This window comes from Stegodyphus dumicola, chromosome 2 (assembly GCF_044657685.1).
Source record: "Stegodyphus dumicola isolate Sdum_Otavi_A_Nest chromosome 2, ASM4465768v1".
NCBI classification, from domain to species: Eukaryota; Metazoa; Arthropoda; class Arachnida; order Araneae; family Eresidae; genus Stegodyphus; species Stegodyphus dumicola.
This window is the reverse complement of record NC_140769.1, coordinates 184,511,314-184,529,771: the sequence shown is the minus strand read 5'-3', so window position 1 is coordinate 184,529,771 and position 18,458 is coordinate 184,511,314. Positions and strand designations below refer to the sequence as shown.

Here is an 18,458-nt window from a genome sequence, read left to right as displayed (position 1 = left end):
CGGTTTCATATTTTTAATTTTAGAATTTCTGCATGCCATCTTACGAGATTTAAACTGATGATCTATAATCCGGAAAAATCGATAATCCGGAATCGCCAAAGTCCCGACGAGTCCGGATTAACGACTTTTGACTGTAGTTGCAAATAGTTTGAAATAAAAGGCATATCCCTTTTATTCAAAAATATTTTTTCATAAAAATTCCTAATAGTTGATTGCAGTTAAATTTAAATTTCATTTTTTTAGATCTTTGCAGAAATGTAAAAAGTGTAAAGAAAAGTCTGTTATACTCTTGCAGAAGAAAGATCCGTTCTGCAAGTAAGTTGAAATAAATTTGTGTATACATTTAGAGAGAAAGGATTAGTGTGTTAAGTTAGAATTGATCAAATAATAGTAAATTTATATTTAATTTATAGACATTTAAAAAAGAGTTTCACATGATTAATTTCATTTTAAATTGATCAAGACATAATTCAGAAATGTAGCTGTGTTTGTATTTTTTTAGCTACTCCATGAAAAAGATAATGGAATTATCAGCTTTTTTTATGCTTGTCAGCCCAAAAGGGCTGTTTGTCTCAAAACAGGATTTTGTATTGTTTCTTTTTTCTTTCAAGTCTGTTGCTATTTTAAGGTGACCAGATTTTCCGGAGGGCAAAGCGGGATGCTGGGATCCAAATTTGGATGGTAGGGGAGGAGGGTGGGAGAGGGCGGAAGCCCCCTCTGAAAGTGAAAATACAGAGTGCAAAATTTTTAGTGAAGTCACATTGTCCTGTAAAGAATTACTCATCATTTGCGAATTAGCATGTGTGTTAAACAGACTGTACTATTGAAAGAAAAAAAATAGAATTTATCCATATCTCAGACTGAATCAATTACAGTAGAAGTCCAGAAATCCGCAGAGGTTGTGCGGATTTCAGGATAGAAAAGATAAATCCTAATATTCAGACACAGAGTGCAAAATAAATAAGGTGTATTAGATATATTTAATTAAATTATTATATACATTATTGCATATATGCATTAAATTATTGTTACATATATAAATTGATTATATTATTCATTGTATGTACAGTCAAAAGTTATTAATCTGGACACCCATAATCCGGACCTCAGAGCTACAAACTTTCTACGCATGCATCAACGCATAATACGTTCACGCATGCGCATAGGCCTTTACGCATGCGCATAATACATTTATGCATGCGTGTTTAATGTATAACGGACAGTATAAGCTCAGCTAAAATTATCTAATTATCTATTTCAGTTAATGTTGCAGATTGCGTTGTTCCTTAATCTTCTAATTGGATCCGGCTTATTATTTTTTGCAGACTGTTAGAGCAATTTTATGAAAGTAAGCTTGAACTTTCGATTATGTCAAATAGAATTTCTGATGCTGGAGCTGCCAAAGGATCTACAAAGCGAAAGTATGTTTCGATGTCCATCAAACAAAAAGTGAAATTGCTGCAAAAAAATGGTTTAAGGCATATCCTTTGTTTCTTTAACCATTCCGAAATCTGTTTATCAATTACACGCTGCTCTGCAGGGGGGGATGACGGGGCGCACAATGAACTGGAAGTTGATCTGTCAGCACTATCCTTATCTTCAGGGCAGATGTTTTTATTTTATTCGGTTTATAATTCCTTACTAAATGTAGTATTTCATCTCGATGTACTCTGTCTTTGATATGATTTAAATCAAATTCCTCGTCATTATAATTCACTTCCGATACTGAAGAAAGTGACACAGAGGTTATTGAAAATGAAAGAATTTCGATTGACAAGTTAGTCGGTATTTTCGACACAGCAATTATAGGACTTGAACAGCGGAACTTTGTAACTGAACAAGAAATTATGTCTGTTTATAGAATTAAAGAGAAAGTATTATCAAATAAAATGAAGCAACTTAAACAACTTACATTGAAAGAAAGAAATGTTTAATAAAGTAAACAAATAAATATTAAGCTTTTTTTTTTTTTTTTTTTTGTAAATTTTGATACCCTTTAGATCATAATTGTTCTTTATTTCATAAATTACGGTTTCGTATTTTTTATTTTATAATTTCTGCATGCCATCTTACGAGATTTAAACTGATGATCTATAATCCAGAAAAATCGATAATCTGGAATTGCCAAAGTCCCGACGAGTCCGGATTAAAGACTTTTGACTGTATACAGCATCGAGGTTTGCCAATTTCACCTCATGCAAAGATTTCCGGTTTCGGATTCTGGTGTTAGAATCACTGTTGCTGTAAAATTTCAACAGCTTTTCTTTATTTTTCTGTATATCATACACAATCGTGTTGCAATTCCACACAATTCTGCTATAAACCGAAGAGTAGCACCTGCTTCCATCTTTTGCAGAATTTGCACTTTTTGCATTACCGTCAATGCAATGTGTTGATGTTTTTAAACTTTGCAAGCAGTAAAATCCTGAGTGTGTTTCTTATCTGTAATTGTATTAAAAAGGGTTGAAATTTTAAATATTCTTAATTTATCCACAAAATATCCAGATAATATCGTGAAATAACAAAGCTCAGAAAATACAACAACGTGAATTGTGATCTTAAAAGAAGAGTTGAGTGAATCGTCTGCTTTTTTATCTGGATGCAGATTAGAGGGGGAAAAAACTTTTATCATGATGTCAATAATTTGGTATTTCCGTTATAACTCATTATTATTCGTTAATTATGACGTCATTATTTGGTAAGTATTTTTTCTTCAATATTTCTTACTCAATGTTGTGGTTTCCGGAACCTATAAACTGAATGTTTATATTTTGCGTGGCAACGCGGATTTCAGGAGTTGGCAGATTTTCGGTATTTGACTGTATTAAGTCAACAGTCATGGATTTTGGGATCTGGACTGAGACAACTCTGATGCTCTTTCAGTAAGAGTAAAAGCGAACAAAGAATTTAAAAAAAAAAAACAGTCGGGAAATAAAAGTTTGTATCTTCCTACCTACCTTAACTGGTTGAACATGTCCATCCAGCACATGATGCCACGATTGTATTAATTCGACGCGGACGATGGGCCTTCCTCATCAGCTGCTGACCTAGAAGGATCATCCTGTGAAGTTGCTCCGTAGACTTATTTCATTGACGAATGAATGCTTCTAAGAAGTTTTGGCTCTTGTAGAAGTCTTTCATAGACTTCATCACAGGAACTACAGGAACTGTCAAACTGTCAAACTCACAATTGCATGTCACTATTAACGTTGCTGTAGTGTTTCAAGTTTTAACTGTGTCTTTCAAGTCATCCATATGATATTCATAGATGAGAAAACTCTTTCACTGGCGACGTTTGTCTCTGGAAGACACAACAAAAACTCCATAATTTTCTGGATTTGCTCACATGGCACGTTTTTATCCTTGAAATGGCGAAAAATTTCAGCCCATCGACAGTCAAGACTAGTTTTCTGACAATTCCAATCTGCAATCTTTTGCAGTGAAGTAAATCGCCTAATGTAGCTTACTTCGTCAAATAACTCGTTATCATTGATGTCAACCTTTGGAATCTTCCACCCAAAACGTTGCACGCTCTCTTGTACCTTTTCCCACGACGGTGGCTTCTTTAATGCAACCCAACTACGTTTGGATCTTCGAATTGCTCAGCCTTCTCTTTCAGATATCCATCACAGTTGTCGTAAAAATTTACAATTTTTCTTATAATGTCATTTTTTTTCGCCAATCCTTCCTCTTCTAATTGGGTAATCAGCATACATACTTCATTTGGCAAAAAGTTTTTTGCGCTTCACTCAGTGCATTTATGTATTAAATCATCCAGTTCAGAAGATATTTCCAATGCTGTTACAGTCTGTTCTATGTGCAGAATTGCTGCTTGAAACACCACAGCGATATTATATACAAAATAGAGCCACAATTCAGCACAGGGATTCTAAAGAAAGTTGCGGATTAGGGTGAGGCACTTCCCCTCCAACAAAAAATAGGATTTCAGTGCAGAAAACAATTTTAAAACTCTCTCTACTGCAGGCATCAGTGATAACCATCTAGTTTTCCCATATCCTAAAATGCGCTGGTACTCTACACAGGTAAAGTCGTAAAATTCTTTGAATGATTCAACATGAACAGTGTAGATATAAAAATAATAATAATTTTTCATATAACTGCTTCCACATCAATTTGAAAGTAATCTCCTGCTGTTTGGATTGCGTTGTGGATGATATGAGCAGCACAACCAATACCTAGCAGTTTCCTCCCGAGGCCATCTTGTAATATTGCAAAAATGTTGTTTCTACCTCTTCTTTTTAATCCCCCAAAATTCATGTTAGCATTGTCTGCGCAGAAGCCAACAACATTTTTTGTCAGACCATTCCATTGTAATGCATTTACAAGAAAATTCGAGTTAAATGATGTTAAGTTTCTTTTGCAGAAAGGCGGGACAAACAGGCATCCTGCCGGGACAAGTGAGGAAACTCGGGACATGAAGTCTGAAATCCAGACTGTCCCGCCTAAATCGGGACATCTGGTCACCTTAGCTATTTGGAAAAATGTCTTTCAAATTTAATCTGTGTGTAACTGATTACCAAAGTGAGATATTTAAAAGCAGTAGATACAGTTCATAAAAGTATTATTATTATTATTATTTTACTTTTTAATCTAATAGATTTATATAAAAATGCATGTAATTCATGATATATCTAATTAAAGAAATTCAATATTTTATAGAATTATGTTGTATATTTTTCACTTTTCAAATGTACAGAAGATATGTAATGTGCCATATTAGTTTAAATGTATATTTATCTAGTGTTCTATAAAATGTTCCACCAAAGCTTACTGACAATCTCTATATATAAACCATATTAAACTTTAAAAGAGTAGTGTGGTTTTGGGTGACCGTTAAAATATGAATCCGTTCAGATTTTTTAAGTTTTTGTAGTTTGGTTTTCATATTAAAAAATTACTTTTGTTTCAGGTTTGCTTTTCAAGTTTTTGCTTCGCATTGCCTGTAATTTGTGCCTGCTTGTCAGATAGTTTACTTCCTTTTGGCTGATGTATATTCTGTCTGTTTTATTATATTTATTTCTTTCTTGAGTACTTACATACTTTTGCAACTTAGTAGAAGTTGCCAAGTTTTCTAAATGTGCCAAAATCTGGCAAACACTCTTCAAGCACTTCAGCAAAAGAGTGCATACGAAAACACCTTTCATATATATTCTTTTTGTTAGATTTCAAGTTCTAACAATTTCCATGGAGAAATCGTGATATTTTTGCCTTCAGCTTAAATTTTAAATATCACTTGTGAAATTTGCCACTGAAGGAAAAACTGCTGTAAAATTTCTGCAAGAATACAGTATTCTGCCGCAAAATCAGTAAAGCAAAGAATGCTAACATGTATTTGGTACGCAATGCTGAATTTGTGAATTTTTTTAAGTGAAAATAGATCGCTTTGTACGTGGAGAGAAGAATGGCACTAAAAATTAGAGCAGGATTTTGTGGAAAATATGGCAGTTTATTTTTTAATATATTATTTAATCCTTATTTAATAATTGAAAGTTGTATTTTTAAATTTTTAAATATGTGTTTTTGTTTGATATGCTAATAATGTCTGCCTACGTATGATAAATACCGATAGTTTGGGAATGTTTTTTAAAGTTGCAAAAAAACACCTTGCACCTGATAAGCAATTTTTAGCTTTTCATCTGTTAAAAATCACCAGATTGCACCAGGGTGGTTGCATTAATACATAAGTAAATTAATACATAAGTGCCCTTTTTTGTATATATATTCATATAAAGTCAAATCCTGATGTAACAAAACAGATAAAGTACAAAGTCTGAAATCCGGATGAGAACTAAAACAAATGCTCACCAACTTAATAAACTTGTACTGTATGCAGCAAATGGTACCCAAATTGCAACTTAACAGCACCAAACTATTAACGCTTGATTTGAACTTGTGCTGGACTTTCAACTGGCCTTTCATTATTGCAGATGTCACACAAGCAATTATTGGCGTTTATTTCTTGACACAGTTTCACCTTCTAGTGGATGTCAAGAATAATTACTTAATTAATCCACATATCAAGCGTACCTAAGAACATAACTGTTGTATTGGGTGACACACTGTTTCATCAATTATTAGCAGAATTCCCTGACATTTCAAATCCATCTCAACCAGAGCAGCATACTTATCAGCTAGAGGTGTATCATCACATTGAAACTCATAGCCCACCTGTATTCTCCAAGCCTCGTCACCTTTCTCCAGAGATGCTAAAGGCTGCTTGCAAAAAATTTGAATTCATGCTAGCACAGGGAATTATTCTTCTATCTAAAAGCCCCTGGGCCAGTCCACTTCACATGGTCAAAATGTCTAATGGTGACTGGCGGCCTTGTGGAGACTACCGTCAACTTAATGCCATCACAGTCTATAATAGATATCCAATGCCACTTATCCAAGACTGTACCTAACTCTTTCATCAAAAACACATATTTTCTACCCTTGATCTTACTAGGGCATATTATCAGATCCCAGTGTATGCTGAAGATGTGCCCAAAACTGCAGTGACTACACCATTTGGTCTCTGAATACTTGTACATGCCATTTGGCCTTCACAATGCTGGCCAAACATTTCAACAATTCATACACCAAGTGCTATTTGGTCTTGATTTCTGCATCCCCTATTTTGAGAATATTCTGGTTGCATCTACAGATGCAGAAGAACATTTCTAACATCTGCACTAGATTTTTACTTACCTTAAAGAGCATGGACTAAAACTAAATCCATCAAAATGTGTACCTGGTCAGCCCTTAGTTTCCTTTCTTGAATGTCTTATCACTCAGAATGGAGTAAAACCTTTACCTGAAAGAGTAACAGCAATTAATGACTGACCTCAGCCAAAAACCATCTCTGAACTGAAGTGTTTCCTAGCAATGTTAAATTTCTACCGGCGCTTCCTGCCAAATGCTGCAAAAACACAGGCCTGCCTGCATAAGTTTCTAAAGAATAGCAGAAAAAAAAAAAAAAAAAAAAAAAAAAAAAAAAAGAGATCAACGATCTGTCCTATCTGTCCTAGGGATTGAATCTGCATCTGCAGCATTCGTGCAATGCAAAAATGATCTGTCAAATGCAACCACACTTTCTTATCACAACCTAATGGTAAGCTCTCTATAATGGTAGATACATCTGACACAGCCATAGGAGCTGTGCTTCAAGCCCATACCACTAAAGGACTTTCTCCAATGGCATTCTTCTCCAGAAAACCTACCACCGCAGAAAGGAAATACAGCATATATGACAGGGAGTTGCTTGTTGTGTACTGTGCTGTTAAATACTTCCGGCACAATTTGTAAGGACATGACTTTATCATTTTCACTGATCATCGACTGTTAATCTTCGCTTTACAGAAAAACTCAGACTTATGCTCTCCTTGTCAGCTTCAACAGTTGGATTTTATTGCCCAGTTTTGTACAGATATCAGACATATCTCTGGTACTGATAATTGTGTTGCTGATGCATTCTCTCAGATAAACAATATCAACCTCACCACTCCAGATTTTTCTGAAATTGCAAAAGCTCAGTTGCATGACGAGGAACTCGAGAACCTAATCTCAAATCCACAAACCTTTCTTCAGTTACAACCACTGCACGTTGATCCAACGCTTAAAATTTACTGTGACATAGAGAACAATAGAATGTGTCCCTATGTTCCTGTCAATTTTAGATGTGAAGTGTTTAATGCCTTACACAATTTGGCACATCCTGGAATCCGCACCACCAAAAAGCTGATCACAGACAGATTTGTCTGGCCAGCAATAAACCAGGATGTCACAGAATGGACCAATTCATATATTAGATGTCCAACAGTGTAAAGTATCCCGTCACACTTACAGTCCCATTCAACAATTTAACCTTCCAGCAAGACGTTTCAATCATGTGCACTTAGATTTGGTAGGCCCGTTGTCTCCTTCAAATGGTTACACTTACCTTCTCACTTGTATTTACCGTTAAACAAGCTGGCCCGAAGCCATTCCTATTGAAAGTATCTCTGCTGAAACTGTAGCTCGAATATTCATCTTCCAGTGGATTTCAAGATTTAGCATGCCTACTACCATCACTACTGATCAAGGCCAACAATTTCAATATCACTTGTTCTCATCCCTCACCTCTCTTCTTGGCATTCGCCATATCCGAACAACATCATACCATCCATCTAGAAATGGGATGGTGGAACGATTTTACCGATCTCTTAATCAAGCTCTGAACTGTCACAATAACACATATTGGAGAGAAGCCTTACCTCTAGTCTTGCTCGGTCTTCGTACAATATTCAAAGAAGACATTGGTAGTACTTGTGCCGAAATGCTATATGGTGCAACCCTCCATATGCCAGGTGAACTCTTTCATCCAGAAATCACTCCAGTCATCGATCCTTCAACATTCCTTCAACATCTGCTTACACTATGAGTAATATCTCTCCAATCCTAGCATCCTCGCATAACAAACCAAGCTATTTTGTACATCCTGCACTTGAAACATCTTCTCATGTATTCGTGCGTAATGATGCCATTAGGCCACCTTTGACACCTTCGTACAATGGCCCATTCAGAGTTTTCAAATGGGCACCTAAACATTTGAACATCATCTGCAACAGCAAACAATCAGTGAATGGAGTCTATTGTCTCAAACAAGCATTTCTGATGGTCTCATCCAACAACTTATCCATCGACATTACCCACAGAAGAAGGTTTAAGTCCTGTTAAAGAGCAGCCTAAAGAACTGGAAGAGCAGTTAAATTTAATAAAAGTATTTATAACATACCAATGGTACTTGGGGGGGGGGTACTGTGGTGTTCACACATATACTTTAACTTCTATTCAAGACATGGCACCATGTATCAAATTCAGTTCATAATCAGAGCAGTGAAGTAACATCAGTGGTCATGCGGGACTTCTTGTAAGGAAACTGTACGTGGCGATGTCATGAACTGTGTTCCGAGCTCTACCTCAGTTTTTTAATGTATTTTTGATTGTAATTTATTACTTAATACAGTACAAAGTCTTTAATCCGGACGTCCATAATCCAGAATAATCTATAATCAGGACCTCAAAGCTACAAACTTTATGCACATGCGCATAATACATTTATGCATGCGCGTCAAGAGAAGAGAGACTGTTTATAGAAGAGAGAATTAAAGAGAAAGTATTAGCACAAAAAACGAAGCAACTTAAACAACTTACATTGAAAGAAATGTTTAATAAAGTAAACAAATAAATATTAACCTTTTTTTTTGTAAATTTTGATACCCTTTAGATCATAATTGCTTTTTATTTCATAAATTATGATTTCATATTTTTAATTCTAATCTTTCTGCATGCCATCTTACCAGATTTAAATTGATGATCTATAATCCGGAATCTCCAAATTTCCGACGAGTCCGGATTACGGACTTTGTACTGTATATTCATTTATTATAGTTGAAATGTCTACTCTTATTTCCTTTAATTATACCATGCAATAAGCACACAATCACCAAAAGTAGTTAAAAATATACTTAATTGGGACTTATGAGAACAAATTAATTATCACCCTCCAAAAACCAGTACATTCACATTGATTTATTGACTGATATGGTGATAACAAAATAAGCTGTGGGTTCAGCATCGATGCTGTTCTGGTTTAGAGGCTGTAGAATAATTCCTATTTGGAGATGCAGTATTTTATGTTGGAAATTTAAACATAAACTTCTAAAACAAGTGGAGACTCATATTTGATTCCTTTTCTCAATAATGTTTTAATATATTAGTTGTTTTTAAATTCAATCTGTTGTTAAAACCGTATTTGATTAAGAGATTCTGTGTGCTGTTATGAAAATAGTATAGTTTTTATAGTATTTCTTTGTATATCTATATTCTCTATATTGAATAAATAATATCAGTTTAATGAGTTGTATTGTTATTCTTAAGTGATTCTTTAAATCCAGATTTAACTGCATATGTGCATATGTATGTAAAATATAAAAAATAAGATGGGTTTGCTCTATGTGAACAAGCAACCCCTAATTAACTTTCCGCAATTTCAGGATCTTTTCCCTAGACCAGTACTTTCGAGAACATTCGAGCATATTATGTAACCGCTCCTATAAATAGAGAACTTGCGCCATTATGCATCAGAGGCCACTTTTTGCCTCTACTGCTGTTAAGACCTATGCTGCTGCTCTCATCTGCCTCCTTTTGTTCAAATACTATGACACAGTGAATTTAAAGTTAATCTTATTTAGTAAAGAATAATGATCTGCCTTTTGAATTGAATAAAGATATGGAGCTATAAATTTAAATCCTTCTGTGTCGTAATTGGATACCGCCTTACACTTAGCCACAACAATGTCCAGAATTCTGATATGACCAGATTGCCAAGCTATGCTTCACTTATGTGCCTGACTGCCAAAATATTACATGTATATATTACAGTCAAAAGTCTTTAATCCGGACTCGTCGGGACTTCGGCGATTCCGGATTATCGATTTTTCCGGATTATGGATCATCAGTTTAAATCTGGTAAGATGGCATTCAGAAATTATAAAATTAAAAATATGAAACCGTAATTTATAAAATAATGAGCAATTATGATCTAAAGGGTATCAAAATTTACCAAAAAAAGAAGCCTAATATTTATTTGTTTACTTTATTAAACATTTCTTTCAACGCGCGGATGAAATTAGAAATTAGAAATTTGCAACCAGAAAACTATTCGATTTGTATTCGTGGTATTTATAATGACGAGGAATTTGATTTAAATCATATCAAAGACGGAGTACATCGAAATTAAATACTACATTTAGTAAGGAATTATAAGCCGAATAAAATAAAAACATCTGCTCTGAAGATAACGATAGTGTTGACAAATCAACTTCCAGTTCATTGCGCGCCGGGACGTCTTCCCCCCCCCCGCGCAGAGCAGCGTGAAATTGATAAACAGATTTCGGAACGGTTAGATAAACAAAGAATATGCCTTTATCCATTTTTTGTAGCAATTCGTTTTTTGTTTGATGGACATCGAAACATACTTTCGTTTTCTAGATCCTTTGGGAGCTCCAGCATCGGAAATTCTATTTGACATAATCAAAAGTTCAAGCTTACTTTTAGAAAATTGCTCTTACAGTCTGCAAAAAATAATAAGCCGGATCCAATTCGAAGATTAAGGAACAACGCAATCATCGACATTAACTGAAATAGATAATTAGATAATTTTAGTTTATACCGTCCGTTATACATTAAACGCGCACGCGAAATCGTATTCTGCACTTGCGCAGACGCATATGCGCAGTCGTAAATGTCTTGGGCGCACGAGTAAAACGCCTATGCGCATGCGTCAATGCGGCGCATGCGCAGAAAGATTTTAGCTTTGAGGTCCGGATTATAGATCATTCCGGATTACGGGTGTCCGAATTAACGACTTTTGACTGTACATTATATAGACAAAAAGCAGGAAATTTAGAGCCAGTTTTACACAGACTCAAAAGAAGTGAAATTCAATGCTAATATATTTCAAAATATCCCATAAATATGCAAAATAAGAATTAAAGAAAGAGTAATTCTATCAAATCTGATATCTGATAATCTGATCAAGAGGAGGATACATCAGACTCAATTACAACTTGAAAACCACTGCATTTCTATATCCAAAATTGATAGAGGAATTATTCTAAAGTATTTAATTATAACAGTTCATCTGAAAATTTAGAAGTCCTCCCCAATGCAGAGTCAAAATTCCAATGTCAAATCAAGCAAATGAATTAAATTAGACATTTTTTGCTAAATTTAAATTTGGAATATTTTAACCCTGTAAATTTTTTTATAATAGTATATTTATATAGTATGAATTTTTTATCTGAAAGCTTAAATAGAGAAGGATAAAGAAGGATGCTTTAGAATGTTTTATAGTTTTCTTTTTCATGTATTTTTTCTATTTCTGTATGTTTTTCTTGACTTTGCTGTTATTAACATAGGGCCTACTATATTCCCGTCATCATGATTAGCCTATGACATGAAGACTTTTTACCTTTTTTTTTTTACTTTTTCTTTGTTTCTTTTCTTCCTTTTCTTTACACATTCCTTTTATAAAAGAATCTTACAAGCATTGAATTCACCTTTTACGAGATTTCTATATCGCCATCAGCAATTTGTTTTGCCAGTGAAGCCCAAATGGCTACTCTTAGTGTCTTTTGAATCTAATGTTTCTGTTCTTTGTTTCGAAATTTGTAGTTTGATTGCAGTACTCTTGTTTAATTTCTTGTAGGTTTTGTATTTGTACATTTTAATTTCATTTTTTTTTTCAATTTTAATCTTACGTTATGTGATAAAATGTACCTATTTACTTTATTCAAATTTGAAACTTTTTTTATTTGGATCTGCTTTATATTTTTCACTACCAGATTGCTTCTTCATCCTGTCAGTAAGCTTTAAATTTTCATGTTCTCGTTTTATTATTTCTATTTTATATTTCAGTTTTAAATTTGGTAAAAAAATGTTTAATTTAATTCTTTTGCTTGATTTGACATTGGAGTTTTTACCCTGCATCGGGGAGGACTTCAAAATTTTTAGATGAACTGTTAGAATTAAATACTTTAGAATAGTTTACCAGCTAATTTTGGATACAAAAACGTAGTGGTTTTCTAATGGAAGGGGAACTGTAATTGAGTCTGATGTATACTCCTCTTCATAACATTATGTGGACGTTTGTTAGTGAGGCAAAAACCCATTTGAGCATTCTGATAGTTGATATATCTTCTCAAATGAAAAGAAACTTAAAATAATAATAATAATATCAGTAAGCTGGAGAGTCATGTTGTAGCTTGCAAATATTACATCATTCGCAATAGCAATAAGTGATAAATATTTCTACAACTGAAAGGTGTAGCTTTTGCACAACTCACTGACTATCTCAGATATTAGCAAGCTAAATAAAATGATTCTGTTTTTTTTTTATTACAATCGTTAATTGAATGAAAGAGCAGTATGGGATATTCTGAACTTTCTTATATATGGACATTGTCACAGATGGCTTGTTACTTCTATGCCTGTCCTTAATATTTGAGAATGGAGAAAGCATTTTCTAAGGTAATATGCTGTTGTAAATATGTTAATCCTTTTTTATTGTACTTTTTTTTTGTTATTGTAGTAGTATTTTGTATTGTTTTATACATTTATTTGTTTAATGCTTTTAGAATGGTAATTTTATGTTTTATTTTTGTTTAATTCTAATTTGTGTTCATATATCTTGTATTTAAATGTTTGTCACATGGAATTTTGGATTAATATCAAGTGCAACAACTTTGGAATTGTAAAAATAACTCAATTAGATGGTGAGATGTAGCCAATTTTATTTTCAAGGAGCCTTGAAAACAATTTTTCACTGAGTTTGTGACATTTATTGATTTCTTGTTAACTTAGCAACTTTCTGTAAGATTTGTGAAGACACATTTTCGAAGCTCTGTAACTAATTTTTCCAGAAGTTTCCTAAGCAACCATGCTGCAGGATATAAGTACAAGTCGGAAAGCTAGGGAATTCAGTTGTAAATTAACTGTGAGATTTAGCAAAATTACGAGATAGGATGGCGAGGTTGATTTGAGGAACTTTATGATTTACTTCATGTGTTAAGGAGGAATTGCTAAATGTCCATGTTCTTCTTGAGTTATTATTGTGCTGTGTAAGGTATTGATTGTGCTTATTTTTTATTTAAAAGGGGGGGAATTAGGTTTTTCTTGTTATTTTAGCTGTCAAATGGATGTACTTAGCAAATTTCTTGCTTATATATAATTTTTTCCATGACAATGAAACTTGCTGTTAAATCCTTATGTGATATTATTCTTTAGCAGTTTTTCTTTTACATCGATGATGGAATTCTTATGGTTCCCTCCATTCCTTATGGTTCCATGATTTGTCGGGTAGATAGATGAGATATTCTTTTTTTAATTCCAAATTCAGCTGTTATTATTGATTCAGTTATCAGCCGTATAACATTTTTGTTTTAACAATTTCCACTTTAGAAGGATTAAGATTTAATAGCTGCTATTGAAGGCTTAAAATTTAAGCTTTTAATCCTAAGGTTTGTATTTACCTTTATGAGCAATACCTAACATATTGAGCTCCACCATATAAAAAAAAATTGTTTTTGCCACTATTATTTTTTTTATTTATATATTATAAATTTTTCCTAATGTTGTGTAACATACTTGTAAAATATTATATTATACTTATACAGTCAAAAGTCTTTAATCCAGACGTCCATAATCCGGAATGATCTATAACCCGGACCTCAAAGCCTTTCTGCGCATGCGCAAATGCGCATAATACGTTTACGCATGCACGTTTAATGTATAACAGAGAGTATAAGCTGAGCTAAAATTATCTAATTATCTATTTCAGTTAATGTTGCAGATTGTGTTGTTCCTTAATCTTTGAATTGGATCCGGCTTATTATTTTTCACAGACTGTTAGAGCAATTTTATAAAAGTAAGATTGAACTTTCGATTACGTCAAAAAGAATTTCCGATTCTGGAGCTGCCAAAAGATCTACAAAGCGAAAGCATGTTTCGATGTCCATCAAACAAAAAGTGGAATTGCTGCAAAAAATGGATAAAGGCATATCCTTTGTTTCTCTAACCATTCCGAAATCTGTTTATCAATTTCGCGCTGCTCTGCGGGGGGGGAGGGGGGTGGAATGTCACGACCCTCAATGAACTGGAAGTTGATCTGTCAGTACTATCCTTATCTTCAGGGTAGATGTTTTTATTTTATTCGGCTTATAATTCCTTACTAAATGTAGCATTTCATCTCAACGTACTTCGTATTTGATATGATTTAAATCAAATTTCTCGTCATTATAAGTATCACGAATACACATCAAATAGTTTTCTGGTTGCAGTTTTCTAATTTCGACTATGCGTAATGTATGCTTTACGCATGCGTGCATTGAAAGAAATGTTTAATAAAGTAAACAAATAAATATTAAGCTTTTTTTTTGTAAATTTTGATAACCTTTAGATCATAATTGCTCTTTATTTCATAAATTACTGTTTCATATTTTTAATTTTATAATTTCTGCATGCATCTTACCAGACTTAAATTGATGATCTATAATCCGGAAAAACCGATAATCCGGAATCGCCGAAGTCCCGACGAGTCCGGATTAAAGACTTTTGACTGTATCTGTTTTTTTGACCATAATTATTGTTTATCTTTTGGATACGCAAGGCCCATATGGACAAAAAGATTCTATTATGTTTAACAAAGTTTTACGTAACCATTGGGCCACTTAAAACCATTACTTCATTCAGTTATACATAGAATTTATTTCCTTTAGGATACATGTGGCCAAATCTGTCAGAATATCCAAACTAATACAAGTGGCCTGTTAGGCTAATGTATGTTGTATGCATTTGGGTACAAACGGTGCTTGATATGTTAAAGCATGTAATTTCCATGTTATATCTATGTAGTTGAAGAAGTTACACATACATCTGTGTAGCTGTCTTTAAGCTGCACTGTACCTTAACATTTATATACATATGAGACCTTAACATTTATAAATGTTAAGGTTTTGTAATGCATTGTCCTTTTTTTAAAGACTTGTTTCTTAATTGCTACAATAAAGCATTATAAATTGTGTTTTATAAATTTTAAATATGTATATATTTTAGGAGGTGTTTTTTTGAATACTGTAATCATAAGTTTCGTTCTACAATTGGGAAAGCCAAAATGATAAAGCATGAAGACAGAGTTCTAATAGCTTTTTCAGGTGGGCGGAAATCAACTGCTCTCTTGAACTTGACTCATCAGGTACTTTTTAGTTTAAATATACAGAATTCATTGATTAAGTATTTAAATCCTTACTTTAATAAATCCAGTACTGAATATGAAATCGTGTTTCTTTATAGATTTTCATATTTAATTTCTTATTTTTATTCTTGCAGCATTTTTGCTTTTATTCATATATTATGCAGTGATTCTAAGAATAAAGTGTGCGTTTTTCATTTCTGACTGCTTTATTAGCAGTCACAGAGTTGCCAACTCTCCTGATTTAGGCAGGAGATTCCCAATTTTTGACTGCTCTCCCGCCAACCCGATTTACAATATATTTCTCCTGACTTTTTCTTATTCTTAAAATTTCTCACGATTTTTATGGAACTTGGCTTAATACTTCATTATATGAATAAAAAAAAAGTGATTTTGGATGTCTGAAAGCAATTGAATTTTATCTAGATTATATCTAAAACAAAACCTCGTGAATCAGATGAGAATTTCTGCTTTGTGAGTGAGAGTGTACGTATCCAGAAACGTTGTTCTCCAGTTCTCTAATGGGCTTTGAGCTCCACTGCGTGTCATCTGACATATATCAGCCAATGAGCACAAAGCAAGCTCAAGGCTGTTATTTGTATGTTCTTTAGTTATTTCATTTACCTTGTCCTGAGTTGTTTGAGTACACGTGCCTTCTGGAATTAGTTTTAGAATATGTCATCTTTAGTTATGTCTGCGAGAAAGGTGAAATACTGGTGTACATTTCAAAAATTGTACACAGTTGACTTTCCTTCCATTATTTCCTCAAGAAAATGTAATAAATTTCCGATGTGTACCGTCTGTCGATGCGATTTTTCGATTTCGTGTGGTGGAAGGCGGATGTTCTCAAACATGTGCGTACACAAAAACACAAGGACAACTTGAGTTGTTTTGAAAAAAAAGAAAAATGAAATTTTTCTTCGGAGACAAAGGACCAAAAAGTTATTAATGCAGAATATCTGTTCTCTGCCTTTTTATTGGAGCACAACCTGCCACTGAATGCATCGGATCACGCTCAGAAAAATGTTTCCCGGTAGTGAAATCGCTAAGAAATACTCAAGTGCAAGGACCAAAACAGGTGCAATTGTTAAAGAAATGGGTTTGAAAAATAAATCTTCAGTTATTGATTGCATTAAAACAGCTCTGTTCTGCCTCTTTACGGACGGAAGCAATAATACTGATTCAAAACTGTATCCAATTGTTGTTTCTTTTTTTAATCCAGTCTTCAGAAAGTTTACTTCCTGTCCCCACTTTAGAAGGACATTTGACAGGCTTTAATATAGCATAGCTAATTATTAAAGCAGTAAAAGAAAATGCAGTCCCTCTGGATAATTTTCTTAGCACTTGGTGCCGATAATGCACCAGTAATGATAGACTTGACTGTTGTTGCAGGCATCTTAAGAAAGGAAAATTCAGATTTGCAGATTATGAGGCACACCTGTCACCTCTTAAATTTAACAGCTAAAAAAGGAGCAGTTTCTTTACCAATAAATGTGGATGAACACATTGTTGATTTTTATTATTATCTTGAAAGTAGTTCTAAAAGGAAGGAAAGATTGAAACAGTTCCAACACCTGCATAACTAATATTAGTGATGACGTATTAGAAAAACTTTTATTAGTGAAAGCAGGCCTACGTGGCGATTGCTATGAACAAAATTATGAAGTTTCTTTTTTAACGAAAGCAAAATCTGCTACTTACTACTTAATTGCAGATTACATTTGTACGAATCATAACATTTGTACGAAAACTGATTAAAGTGTCTTTTCTCTCTCCCTTAAACGATGCAAGTAATATAAATGTTTTTATGTGTAAGGTATTTTTGTGTTGCTTGCATTTAAGAATTAGTAACTATTTAAAGTTAATTCATTATTAAAAACTATATTTTTATCATTTAACAAGTCTTTTTAACATTGTAAAAAATCTCCTGATTTTTGAGTGTGATAGGTTGGCAAGTATGCAGTCAGAAATGAAAATTTGATGAATATTTACTTGCTTTATTTAGCAATATTTTAAGATTTAAGACAATAAATTAATGACTTTCATATTTATTATTAGTGTACATCATTCATGCCTTATTCTAAAATTAGACTATCAGGTTCAATGTTCCTTCTAACCTTCTTCGGGAACATGCAAGGACCTGACTCGGAACAGAGAGCTTACTAAAGCTATGTTCAAAACTGTGGGAAGTAAACAGGATACACAAGAAGGGTATACAAAACCCTTTATTTTTCTCTATTTACAATGACTTCCGTACTTCGGAATACACCGACCCGCTACTTGGGGTCAAAACGTAAAAGTATAAAAATAAAACTAAACTCTAATTTAACTTTAGAATAATAAACGTGGAAGATTGGCCTTATATTAACAGGAAGCGTATGTAGTACAGAGAACTGTGAACACTACAACACGTTTAAAATTTATCAAGAGGATTAAAACCTCTGGCCTGGAAGGCAACAAGCAACTGCGTAAAACTTCTAAGGTAAGCGGCCTGCTTCGACTCACTGCTTCCTCTCTCTCGTTTGGCAAAAAGCCACAACTTAAATACTTGGCGTTCGCCAGACAAACTTTGCATAAAAACCTTAACGCTTATAATTCTGGCCGGAAGTAGAAAATAAGAAGTGATACTAAAGATTTAAAATAAAATAAACGCTAGTAAAACTTA

At 33.6% G+C, this 18,458-nt stretch overlaps 1 protein-coding gene across 2 annotated transcripts in view; it reads left to right on the top strand.

The window, feature by feature from the left end:
- Ctu2 (Cytosolic thiouridylase subunit 2) overlaps positions 1 to 18,458 on the top strand; it is a 102,338-nt gene that overhangs the window by 8,160 nt on the left and 75,720 nt on the right. Inside the window, exons 2-3 of one of the 2 annotated variants that reach the window (XM_035353123.2) lie at positions 244 to 315; positions 15,658 to 15,796. In XM_035353123.2, the coding sequence (XP_035209014.1) occupies positions 244 to 315; positions 15,658 to 15,796 (211 nt within the window). The remainder of the gene's footprint in view (positions 1 to 243; positions 316 to 15,657; positions 15,797 to 18,458) is intronic. The other variant, XM_035353124.2, reaches the window with a different exon arrangement.